At 33.5% G+C, this 14,122-nt stretch overlaps 1 protein-coding gene across 6 annotated transcripts in view; it reads right to left on the bottom strand.

Annotated features, from left to right (window-relative positions):
- Nucleotides 1–14,122, bottom strand: part of PACRG (parkin coregulated) — a 215,057-nt gene that overhangs the window by 105,071 nt on the left and 95,864 nt on the right. For all 6 annotated transcript variants that reach the window (XM_071430457.1, XM_071430418.1, XM_071430446.1 and 3 more), the window contains one exon: nucleotides 2,558–2,729. In XM_071430457.1, coding sequence (XP_071286558.1) covers nucleotides 2,558–2,729 — 172 coding nt within the window. The remainder of the gene's footprint in view (nucleotides 1–2,557; nucleotides 2,730–14,122) is intronic.

The raw sequence follows: 14,122 nt of genomic DNA, 5'->3' as shown, positions 1-14,122 counted from the left end.
CATGATACTGCTGCAAAGTACTTTGCTATTTGCCATATATCTCAATTTAATATCTTTGCTGAAGTTGAAATAACTCAGACAATAGGTTTGCCCATATCTTATGTGAAAGGGAGCAAAAAGTCCTATATCTTAAGTAATCCCATTTTCTGTGTTTGTGCTATATTTATTTTTAGTTGGATTCCTCACAAGTTTGACATAAACAGGTAATTTGTTTCTTCTGAGTTTTATGTCATGCAATGACTGGATTTATAAACTATTTTATAATGTTTTTCCAGTGCATGATACAATATATTCTGAATTTATATTTTGAGAAATCAAAATATATTTTGAACATTTTTCTCTCTGAGAAATTAATGCCTCCAGCCTGAGGGATTTTTTCTTTCTCTGAATTTCCAGTAAAAATATTCCTTCTTGCAAAAAAGTTCCTTCCAGTGTGACAAACAAAAAAAAGGAATTATTTTTTAACTAAATGCATTCTTCTTTATTATTTTAATCGTATTTCAGGTATTTTAGAAGAGAATCCATGCCTGTTCATTTCAATTGCCTGTCATTTTTTAAGTCACTGCTTGTTTAACAAGAAAAAAATTGAAAGGATTTGGGCTTAGAATAACCCACTGATTGATTAAATAATATTATTTTCATTTTTAATGATATAGTGTTCAAATGTGTGATCTTTAAGCAAGGATGGCTGGAAGACAAATTCCTCCTTAAATCATTAAAATATAATACAGAATTCTAAAATTTCATTTAAATGTTTTAGAGAATATTTAGGTCTTTACTAACATATTCCTTTGATGACCATGCCAGAGAGAAAACTGCTTTTAAAAGCATTCTATCTGTAGAGTTGTTTTTCTGACCTTCTTTTAGCCTTTTCCCCTAGATCATATATATTAACTTTCCTAACAATCAATTGATTCACTCTTTCACAGTAGAAATATGGTAGTGGTCTAGAAGAAGACTGGTTAATCAGAAATAACTCACCCAGTGGGACACTTTAGAGACAGTAATCTGTGTAAAACATCGCTGAGTTTATTGTGGATGCTGCTGAGTCACAGAAATGTATAGCTACGACTACACTGCTGTATTACACAGTCATAGCAAATTAAAAAACCCTTAAAAGTACACATTTTCAGACTCCTGGAGATGGTGGTGTCTTCTTTTAATATTAGTATGGCTTTAATTATGAAGAAGCCTTTATTATTGATAACACTTAGACTCTTCACATATTAAAACTGATAGAGAAGCATTTTTAAAATAAAAAATAAGCACTTTAGAATAAAAAAGCAGAAACAACAACTAAATTTAGCTAGCAGATTCTTGAATGCATTCCAGCACCATAAATTACGACTTAACACTACAAATCAAACCCACAAAAATATCCTTAACTAGAAAACTCTTTCTAATTCTAAATGCTGTGTAACTGCTAAAGCTTCCAGGTAATTAAATCTAAGCTAGATTCTGTTCTCAAAAAGATTTTTAAATCCCAACTGAGGAGATGCTGTCATAAACCTGCAGTCTTTTCCAAAGAAATTACATCAATTCTCTCTTCACGTGTTTCCCCTTCAGAGTGAAAAAACGGTAACATTGTTTTCATAACCTTTCTCAAGTGTCACAGAGTAAACATTCTGAATATTGTATATTCCTTTTGACATTTTCGAAACTACGGTAAGATAGAGACAGTGACATCTATAATCAATCTTTTTTAAGTTGAGAAAAAAATTGAATGAAAAAAACAGAATTCTGACCCTTCCCACACTATTATTTCAGTATTATCAGGCTCCAAACTACATTCACCTCCTGTTTTACAAAACTGTATTTAAAGCTGAACTGTCTCATGGACAGGAAAAAGAACAGCAATGATTAATTAAAGATTAATGATTAATCATAAAAAAGAAGCCAAGTTTAACAAATATGAGCATATATTCATATAAGTGTAGCATGCAGATTTAAGAATCACCATATCTAACTAGAGAAGGATGATGGTTCAGTATAATATCTCTTCAAGGTACTAACCTAAAGAAAGGAAAGGACAAAACAATATATCTGAAAGACTAGGCAGTTCAAGAAAATAAATTTTAGTGATAATACACCTGAAGTTTAGGGGTATTAAATTTGTGTTAAAATAATTTATTGCTTTTTACAATTTTTTTTTTCTACAAAAAACTATGTTTAACTATATAAAACCTTCAAAGTAATGTTTTTAAAATGCCACCTGTTGATTTCTCCTGTCATTTTAGATGAACTGGTCTGTACAGTAGTGGATTTACATTGTAAATATAGAAAATCACCTAAGGAAATGTCACTTCACTTTTCCAAAGACCAAGTGCAACCCTGTAATAAGAGAAACATTAACCAGAGAGTCTATTCTGAAATACTGCACATATCAGGTGATTGAAGGCATAACCTTTCTGGCCTTATATCTTAAAATTTACTGACATTTGCAATAATTTTCGTGTGATGTTCAGGCTGTCATGTTTTACAGCTTAATTAGCAACTTTTCCAAAATTTACATAATATAAATACAATTTATGGATTTTTCTCCTACATGTTCACTTACTTTTTATTGGGATAATGAGCTGAGGAACAACAGGAAGAATCTTGCTTCCACCATGCTCCAGCAGGTCATGGACTCCTTGACGAGCAAAAAACTCATATGGAAATTCTGTTTCACAAAGCCCATCAAAGAACAAAGGCAGAAAGTAATGATAGTCCAGATCTTCAATCTCTACCTGAAAATACAAAATAAATAAACAGATAAATGCAATTTTTCAGTACTAATACAATGTGATCAGGCCAACAGATAATTCATGGCACTTACACAGGCATCTTTAGTAAATAATAATTCGTTTTTTATCACTGCAGTATATATTGAATCACAAGTATGGTTTATCACAAGATTTTAAAATACAGAAATATTAGAACTAAAGAAGAGGATAAAAATTAATATACTTCCATGTATTTTCTATTTTTGATAAGTCAGTACAGATTCTTATATTCTTGCTTACACACTTTGCAAGTTACCTACAGGAATCAAACCAGTCATTTTAAGAACAATACTCTGCTTCTTACAAAAAAAAATTGATGTTGTATCTTCACGTGAACACTCAAAACAACAAATAAGAGAAACAATCCTGTGAACAGCAAATATCCAGCACAGCACATACATCAATATTTGTACAATAACTCCCTAATTTGTTGAATACTGACCTAGTTTATTTCCTATTAATTCCAAGAGCAGAATTATAAAGAAATTCCATGGTTCTCTACTGTGAAGTAAAGTTATAGAAATGATGTATGTATTTTTAATAGGAATTTCCTTCCAATCCTAAATTACAAAGTATGCTAATTTTAACAAGTAATGGAGGGATTTTGCACTCTAGCTTTCTTCCCTTTTCCTTTTTTTTATCCATTAGGACTCTACCACAGACACTCAGGCTAGCCAGGGAGAAACAGAAGTATGTTTATGGCCTGTCAAAGCTCTGAATACAGCTGAGAAGTAACTCAACAGCAATGAATTTTCTCTGAAAGAATATGATCCTCCAAATCACTTGGAGACCAATCCATCTCTTTAAGAATGCACTTCTGTCTTTAAAATGCTGCTAAGCTGCTACCCAGTTTTTCCAGTGAGATTTGGTAGTATCCAGGTAAGATTCTTCACACCTAACAAGCTTTGTCACACAGGCCAAACTGAAGCTCAAAATATCCTAGATAAAATTTGTCAGGTTAAGCAAAACAAAAACCCCACCCACTGAATTTAGAACAGAAATTGCAGTCTCACTTGAATTGTGGAAGTCTGAACTACAGCAGCCAAGAACTGAACTTTACAATTCTTGGGTAAACCACACAATCAGGAAGTAGCACATAGATATTCTCTGTTTGATACCATGGTTCATTATTCTCCTTGCTTGACTGAGTAGATCTGAAACCTGGTCTGGCACACCTTAGCTACTGACTTCAATCTTTCATGTTGAAAGAGATCAATCCATGTAAATCAAAATTAACTGGAACTGATACTCAAAGTAAGTATTATGCATTTGCTGTGAGTGTCTCACTACTGGCAGACATAGTGCCAACGACACACTAACATAGCCTCACATGCACTGATTGTCAATGTCTTACAGGAGATTAAAAGGGCAATGGCAAAATACCTATTCACTGATGTGAAAGAAATCAAGTCCCAGTAGTGGATCATGCAGGAGAAGGAACAAAGGAAACTTACATTTCCTGTTTCATCAACATCATATATTGTTTGCTTCACTGTAATTTTTTTCTCATTGGCTTTTTCTTTACAAGAAAAACATCAGATGCCTGTATAGGCAATATGAACGCAGGGAAACGGCCTCAAGTTGCTCCAGGGAAGGTTTGGATTAGATATTAGGAAAAATCTCTTCACAGAAAGGGTTGTAAAGCACTTTCCAAGGAAGTGGTGGAGTTGCCTACCATGGAAGTGTTCAAAACCTGTGGCTATGGCACTTGAGGACATGGTTTAGTGGTGAACGTGGTGGTGGTGCTGGGTTAACAGTTGGACATCATGGTATTTTCCAACTTAATGATTCTATGATTATATAATTCTGTGGATATACTGTGGTCAATTTGTGAGAAACTTCAAAAATAACACAATAATTAAGTAAAAAAAAAAAAGAAATTAGATATTATGGTTATTAATAAATAAAATAACAAGAATTAAAAGACATTGAAATTCCTAATTGATGGGGTTTCTATTTCTTGAGGACATTCAGCATGCTACTAGCAATACTCAGTAGATGATAAAAGAAGTTGTCTCCAAAAGTCACAAGAAAGTTGTATCAGGTAATAATGGACCAGGAGGTCAAAAAATCATTGACAAAAAAGCAGGACCAAGAAGAAGCAATTTTTTCATCTTCTTTGTCAACAGAACAATAAAACTTTCTTTAATATATAATTTTAATGTTTAATTTGTAATCTATAATTTTTTGGTATTGAATGTTTTAGTTTCAGAAAATCAAAACCAAAGCCTGTAACAGTAACTTGCAACTGGCAAAAGCTTCAGATGTTAAAGAGAGAGATACAATTAGTAACGTCAGCTTTTTTTTTTTGATGGGAGGTGTTTCACAAGGCAAAACACCTTACCACACTGTCTTATTGAGATGGGGTTTAGAATGTATTCCTTATATGGGTATTTGACAACTCTTTTAAAACTAAAAAGTATTTTCACAGTGAAAAATGTCCTTGATACACATCCATGTTGGGTTACTGAATCAGAATTTGCATCTTTTTTGCTCCAAAGACACACACGCCTCATTTCTTTTCTCCCAGTCTTTATTAATACCTCCCCTAACTGTAACTGCCAGTTATCTTTCTTCTCAAAGATTTGGCATTTCTGATACTCTATGCATTTTTTTCCTTTTTTTTTTCTGCTTGAAATATGCTTTTTCTGTTTCAGATATGAAGAAAGCTTCTCTACTTAGAAGCTTGTCAGTGTTTTTCAGCAATAATAACTGGTTAATAAAAGATAGCCTTATCTATCAACTCTGTATTACGGTTGCATATTACATATACATAGGAATGGTATATCAACTTTAAGGTAAATATGATTTCAGGATTTAAAAACAACTCACATTTTTACACACAGAACAAAAGGTTTATTACAAGAAATCTTTTACAAAATAGACATATGACAAGCTAGTGATTATAAAGTATTTGTGTGTACTCCTCAGTTAGTTCCAAATGCCTAAATGGTTGGCAACTAGCATGGCTCTGAAAATGATTTTGATTTCTAACTTATTTCTTGAAGTGTCAGCTGTCCAAGCACACAGGCAATTTTTACTTAGCTTTTTTTGCTCTATAATAACTCCCACAATATGGAAGCCAGAAATATTTTGTCTTACATTCTATGGTGTGAAACTCTTTCCTTCTGTGTTTACTATTTAGCTTTTGAAAGTGGCTATTATACAGCTGTTCAGAGAAAAATGTGGTTTTTCTCGTTTTGCCTACAACATCCTTTTGTGTTTTACATCCACCCACAAAAAATGCTGATTAATGCTCAAATTCTTGGCAAACTTGTCCACATCTGACAATGATGCTGTAGCTATGGATTTCAAGAAGAAATCTCACAATAACTCTTATGAACTTCTGTACTAGTGGTTTGTAAATTTTGCAGACATAGCCTCTGAATTTTCAGTAAAGAGGCACTAATAAAAATTAATGCATAATTTATGATTAAATAACAAAAGCAACCATAGAATAAGTAAAATCTTATGTTTCATGAAACTTTCAGGATCCTTATATGTTCTAAAATCTCCCTAGGTGAAAAACAATACACAGGTAATAAGTGCTGCTTTATTGTTACATAGAACTAATGTACAAGATGGGAGGAAACTAATTGCAGAATCACAGTCAATTTGTCCAGGAGAGAATCTGTTCCTATGAATAGTAAGTGGCAAGTCTGCTGAGGCAAAGAAAAAATCAGGTAAAGATTCTAGACTGACAATAGAAAAATAATATATGTGGCTAATATCTGTCTGATAGATCAAGAAAACAAATGTTTGAGAGAACTTAAGGTATAGAAGAACTTTGACAACAATGGTTTCATTGGTCTTCCTTAAAGAATTTTGCATAAAATAATCTAGTAAAATATAAGAGAAACCTGAGTTTTGGAAAGTAGTGTTTAAGCCAAATAATTTAATTTTCGATCTCCTTTCACACAACTGATTATATTATACCATGTCTTTGATCTGATTATCCAAAAACTGGATTTGATCTCCCAGAAACAGTATGTCTAACTATGTATGTACTCATTTAATGTCTTGGTCTAAGGCATTAAAATTAAGTAAGGAAACTCTAGAATTGGTGGGTTGATAAGGACAAACAGGAGTTTTTATAAGGCTTGTAAAGATTTTGTAAGGATTCTTTGGTAAAATAATAGTTTCTCTTAAGTTTTACTTTAATGTCTGTTCTTTAGGTTAATTAAAAAAGAAAAACAGCAACATTTTTCAGCAGTCTCAGTTTTTAACTTCCTTTGCACTTTTTCTTCCAAGATTTCTTTCAATCTTTCTTTTTTTCCTTCCAATATCCTGTACAAATAGTCAAGATGAAGCCTGTGCATTTCACAGGTTTTTTTTTCTTGCTTTTAATATATTTGATGCATAATGGCATATTAGTTTTAAATCTTCACTATGGAGCAAGTAATGCTTGCTAGTATTTCCCAGACTTGCTTAGATAGATTTTTCAATATGTTAATTTTACTTATGGTTCAAAACAAAATTCCACTGTTCCACCTAGTCCCTAGAAATTTTCTAGCAAGAAAAAATTCTCTTTTTAGTCTGCTCTATTTCATCTTCTAATAGGGTCATACTACAGTGATTTTCTATACAAAGAGGCTTAGTCTAAGTAATTACCTATGTCTTATTAAAACAAAATATAAAAAAATAAATAAAATGGAAAATACGGTTGTGCCAATATTTTCCATTCTGCAATGAAATGCTAAAATACTTCTCTTAAAACAAGTAGAAGATTATCAGTCAAAGAGATACAGATAATGGCAAGGGACCTAATAGAAAATATTTAACTCAGTCAAACTGCATTTAGAGCCTCTTTAACATATTCTATAGATATTTAACTTCCCACAAGAAGTTAAATTATAAAAGAAAATATTTGCCTCCTATGGATAAATTGAGAGAAGCAATAAGAAATGTCATTGAAGTGTTACTACACTGGATATTTGACTTTAGCTTTGGAATAACTCCTCATGTAAAAATAAAACCCAAAATCTAAACCCCTAAAAATACAGAAATGTTAATACATAATCTTGAACTTACTGTATTTTCTACTACCTTCATATTAATTACAAAAAGAACAGTTATATATTTTATACACCAAGCATGATGCCATATCCCTGGAATATCCCTTCAGTCAGTTGGGCTCATCTGTCTTGTCAGTGCCCCAACCCAACCTCCCATGCACCCCCAACTTCCTCACCAGTGTGGCAGAAAAGCCTCTGGCTCTGTGTAAGCCCTACTCAGCAATAACAAAAACATCTTGATGTTATCAACCCTCCATTCAGCACACATCCAAAATACAGCTCCACAGCAGCCACTGTGAAGTTAATTAACTCTATTCCAGCTGAAACCAGCATGATATGATAACCAAAATATTTTCTTTTCAGTTGCCACAGCTGAAGGTGACAATCTAATCTTACTGAGGTTATTGAGGTGAGGAAAATTAATAGTCAACATGAAGGTCATATGATTCCCTAATAACTAGAGGATCAATGGCTGGCTCAGAAATGGAGGCAAGTAGAAGGATATGAACTTGTGTAAAATCTTCTCCAGCTAGAGATAGAGTAAAAAAAAGCAGCCTGAAATCTCTTCCTATAAAAGTAACTTCAGAAATTATTTTTATTAAAGAAATGTGAATCTCTAAGTCTGTCAGCCATGCCATCCAGAAGATAATCTAGCACATTTCTGTGAGGAGGGGATTTTAATCCTGCATTTCCATAAATCTTTTTAATTGTACTGCTGGGATTTAAATTTTTAAAACACCTCACTCATAATACAGAGCAGGAAAGTCTTGTGAAATATAGAGGAGGATCAGTGTATCACCCAAAAATAACAGGACAACAATAGATAGGATTATGGGATATAGGCCTTAAAGTATGATAGACAATATTGAAGTGATGGATTAACAGCAAGGACTTCTGCTACAGTATAGGAGTTCATCAGTGTGACAGGAAATAGAGTTGAGCCAACTAATTAATCATTATGAGCTACCAATGTGTTGCAGCTGTGAAAAGGCTAAATATTATTTAAAATGTATTAGCTATTCCTAGTACAAATAGGAAAGCATAAGGCTACTGCACAAGGCAGCCATGAGACCTCACTTATCATTATCATCAATTTGCCCTAATATAAAATATATAGAATTTATTGTCATTGATTCATCACCAGAAATTAGAGGAGAAAACTGATATATAGGAACACACCAAACTGAGAAGGAAATTAAGTGCCAACTTGTTCTTATTTATTTGGATTCTGATCGCATGAGATTTTCTGAGTCAACTGATTGCTAAAAATGCATATAAAATATACTATTACTTCCATACAGTAAATATCTGTAGACTACACTTCAAGGACTCCTTTCTTTTAATTGATGGGAAGCATTATGAATAGAAGATTAGCACTCTGAGAAAAGGGCTCTGTAAACAAGACTCCAACAAATGTGCAACGCACCTGAGAACTGTTCGCATGAAGCAAACAAGATAACCTCAGTAGCAGGCAAAAGTATTTCTGCTACTTCCGAATGTATGCTTCTCTACTTACATCCTTCTCGCTCTTCAAAGGCTCTCTGACACATTTTGAGAAACTGAATTGTTCTCCTTTTTCTTTATGTGATTTATCATTATGTTTTTAAAGTTCCAAAGGACAGTAATGTAAAACTTTAGATTAAGAAAAAGAATAATAATTTCTCTGCATTTTGTTCATCTCTCATATTTGCAATTGCCTAATATGAGCATTACGTGATATATAAAGATCAATTGCCTATTTTAAAGCCACATGACATTACATATATTATATACACCTACACTGAGAGTTGAAATAGAATTAGTGACTCTATTGGGGTCTGTAGTCTGGTGGTAGATTAAGTTCCACCTTCAGCTGCAACATCTAAGAACCTCCTCCAGATTCATTTAAGTACCAGCAAGAAGCAGAGGACAAGCTCTTGTCCTTTACTACAGAACACACAGAGGACTATCATTGCAAAGAAAAATGTTCCATTTTGCAGACACTTTATCAGACACCAGAGGACAACTCTTGTCTGACAGGGAAAGCAAAGACACTAAGACTGTCTCAGGCAAGGGGAGGAGGATAGGTATAGCCCACTCTCCAAGGCTGAGTTTGAAGGCCGAAGGAGCTGGCTGCAAGACTCTCTCACTGTCTTCTGAGGAAGATATTTTGATCTTCTTTTATTTAATTCACGCAGTATGAAGTTAATTTTAAACATCTTCATCAGAAGAATGAACCAGTTTGTTCATCCCCAGAAAACAAATACAATGCAATACGCCAGTAAAGAACTAATTTTAAATTGTTCTTTTTTGCTCAAAGAAGGTTTGTACCATTTTAATAGGATGAAACCTAACACCTCATGTTATTTTTAAAGAATTGTGAAAGTAAATCAGGAGAGTGTCAACTGATTGTACCCCATTAGTGAAACTAGTGGCCAAACAAATTTGGTTTGTTTTAGTTTTTGATGTTCTTTTCCTTTCTATTTGCCAATTTTTCATGCATAGCTGTTTGTCAAATTAACTTGAAATTATTCGGTTTTAATGAAAAAAAACACAAAGCACAAAAATTAGAGATAAAGAAGAGCACTCTGACAAAGATATACATAAAGTGTGTGTGGGAAAAGTTAAATACAACTCTCTGAAGATTTATTTTGTTTTAATAATTAAACCATAGCATAAAATAACACAAAACCACCTACAATGTAATGCACAACTAGACTTACCCATCCATCCAGATTTGTCATGTCTGACATATAAACGTAATGAAAACTGGCAGTTTTATGTTGTTGGAAATTGTGGAAACTTATAAAACATATCATTAAACATTATCATTTGTATTTTCACACACAATTAAAAAATAACAAATGACAAAACAAAATTAGAATAGTGATTTTTCTATACTAGGAGCACTTTATGATACAGTTCGTATTAGCTTCTGACTCGATATTTATCTCATGTATGAAAATGACACTTCTCCCCAAGAAAGAGCAGAGTCTGAACATTTCTACATAAACATGAAAAATCCAGAAAGATACTATAACACAATGGGAATTCATTAGAATGCTGTATATCTATGCCAGGAACTCTTGCATAACAAAGAAGTTACGCAGTCAAACTTCTTACTAACAAAGAAGTTATGCAGTCCAATCTTCCTGAAACAAGGAGAAAGCAGGACCACAATATGTCCTTCTTCATTAACTTCAGTACTAGTACAGAGGAAAAACAAAATGTTCTCACTGCCTCCAAGTATGCTTGAGAAAGAGCATGGACCAACAGTACTTTTGGACCAGATGACTGACTTGAGGAGATGAGGCCAACCACCAGAAATCCTTCGTCCCATGGCTTCCAAGAGACCTGGAAGATGGCTCTGAAGTTACCTTCATATTTTTCAGTTATAACCTAGTGGAATGAAATACCCAAGACAATGTACTAGCAACACTGAAAGGTCCCCAAAGGTAAATTGCAGACAGGTGAATCAAATCGTAAGTGAACAAATTCTAAATATTGACATAACCCAGAAACAGAAGGGAATACTGCACCATCTGCTGGCTGATACCAAACACTGTGAAGGTGTTTTATTTCAAGAGTAAACAACGTAACAAAATAGGTAGGATACTACTGAAAATGTCAAGGTCAGATTTTGGAACGAACCATCTGTGTTACCATAGAAAAGTTAAAATCCTCCCCCTATGAAATTCCATGTTATTTCAAGGAAGTAAAAATTCAAGACAAGCACATAATTTTCAGAACTCATAAGCAACAGCACGACTAACAGATGTTTGCATGAACTGTATCTACGCTTAAAACCAAAACAGGGTGTGAGTCATTCTCTGAGCCTGATGCTCAGTAGCATGGAAGAGATAATTTCTGTACAGCTAAATTCTTTGTACAAAACAGGGTAGTTGACTTTAAATCATATACTGTAAATAGTCTTGGTAGTTGCTTATCCTGAATCACAGATGAGCATTATCTAGGCAAATAAGCACTAGACAGAATTATAGCAGGGGCTGTGCTATCTGCATGCTTAAACAGTGCTGTGTCAATGCTCAAGGCCACACTGCGATATGAATGGCCCTGTAACATTTCTAGGACACATGTGGATGCTGGCATGACCTACACAAACTGAGATGGAATAAAATGTAGAAACACATTTGAAAAAATAATTCAGCGGAAGTTACCTTGCATAATGTCACAGCATATGCACAGCCGTGATACCCAGAGCCTCATTATACAATTTCAGAAAGCTTCAACTCATACACAGTAACACCATGCCAGTTCAGAAGGCTGAATACACAGAAATACCACTCCACTTCAGAAGGCTGCAAGTATCTACCCTTCTTGTTCTTTAGCCCAGCCTTTTATACCCCTCAGGTTCATGCATTGCACCTGTGTGCCCTCTGTTCCCTTTGGTGATTGGTCAGTGCACCTGGGCACTCTGTGTCTCGTTACCTTCAATGCTGCTCACCTGCTTTTCACAGCTGTAGCCCATTGGGGATGAGGCTTCACTGCAGCCCTATTCCCAATTACCACAAACTGTGTGCCTACAGCATAACTTTTAAATATGGTATTAAATATATCTAAGTGTATATGAGGAAAATTTTAGGTGTGGAGGTATCAATCAAGACTATTAAGGAAGTTGAGTTGATTAGACAGTATTACTTTCAGGAAGCTAAAAAAAACCCAGTTTGGGAGGAGATTAGAGTGGCTTATGGCATCTGACATGGGTGTCTATGAAATGAGACACCTGAACGTAGCTGTTACCTTGACAGTGTAATTGAAAATGGCATTTAACAGTTGGAAAGAAGTCCTCAGATAACTTTCAGTCAATACATCCATTGGCATTTACCAGTTGGAAAGAAGTCTTCAGATGACTTTCAGTCAATACATCCATATGATTTTTGCTGATTTTTTAAAAAATAATATGCTGTGAACAAATTCAACAGAGACTCAAATATTGTAATTACTCATTTCCTTCTTTGTGGCATATTCATTTACCTGTGATAATTTATCAAGTTATAGAAATTTGGATTTCTTCACACACTGCTATGCCAGGCCATACAGAAGGGTTTCATATATTGGGTACAATGTTAGTGTTATGATAACTGAGTGTACTCATAATGGAAGAATGGAGCAGTTTTGGTAAAATGGAAAACATTAAAATGGACTACAATACTCAAAGGCTTTATTTTGATGGGTTAGGAAAGTACGAGATAAAATTGTTCTTTAAGTTAAAAAAATTTAAAAGCTTCTCTAGTGTGGGTAAACCCAATGATCACTTGCCCAAGTTCAAGTGAAATTCCTTCTAGTAAAATATATTTTCTAACTTAACAACAGAACAAGTTGGTAGAGGATTATATTCTAATTAGAACCATGACTAGCAACCCTGCTTTAAATATCAGAGCATGGGTCTTTTACTCTTTGGCATAACATATTTTATGTATTTCTTCTGTTTTAATGCTACATTTATCTTGAAAATTCATGTGTCCTGTAATCTGAAAATGTCTCAGAGGTTTTTAATTTGTTTACAGAGTGCATATTACTCTGAGAGTCTAGATAAATTTAAGAAGGAAAAATTTAAGTACTGTATTAGTGCATTTTTCTATTTTAAAAGCAGTCTTTAATTCTGGAAACAACAAAGAAACTATTTCAAATTATTTTCCCAAGATCCCATAATCCTTCTTACATTATGTGGATCTTCTTTGCAGGCATATCTACAGTCTTCACAGAAACTTGCAAAATACTCCTTTTAAAATGCATGTATTTAATATGTGAACATACTACACATATTGTGACAGTGTTTGCCAATATAAAATCCTACAACTAATACACATGAAGACAATAATATTCTGAATATATATAAATAATAAAAATATTTGGAGTTTGCATAGCCAACTTAAAAAAATGTTCCAATCAACTGCTTTCAAAAACAGAAGCCATTAAGAAATCAGCTAAATTTTGTGGTTTTAGCTCAAAATTAGACTTCTTGCCATTAAAAAAAAGAGCATCACATTTACTAAGATTATTTAGTATGGTACTCACTAGCCACAACAATGCTATAAATTTTAACCATACAGAATTTTGACTAAAGAACTTTTATTCAGGCTAGATGAAACTCTCCTGAAAATTATGGGCAAGGACAAACTAACACAGAAGCTCAGATAAATAACAACTGTAGAATATGGCAATGATAGTTCTGGCTGATTTTTTATTTTCTTCGAAGGTAATAAAAAGTGTAAACCAAAGACAAATTTGTAGAAAGTAAACAGAACTTTTATAAAATAAGTATCAGTTAAATAAAGTAAAATGAATAATGGCAAAATGGTTGCTAGAACAATGCTTTAATATCTCTGCAAGGCTAATGAA

Source organism: Agelaius tricolor, unplaced genomic scaffold (assembly GCF_023055355.1).
Source record: "Agelaius tricolor isolate 1412-34295 unplaced genomic scaffold, bAgeTri1.0.p SCAF_1, whole genome shotgun sequence".
Lineage (NCBI taxonomy): Eukaryota > Metazoa > Chordata > Aves > Passeriformes > Icteridae > Agelaius > Agelaius tricolor.
This window is presented reverse-complemented; position numbering and strand designations above follow the sequence as displayed.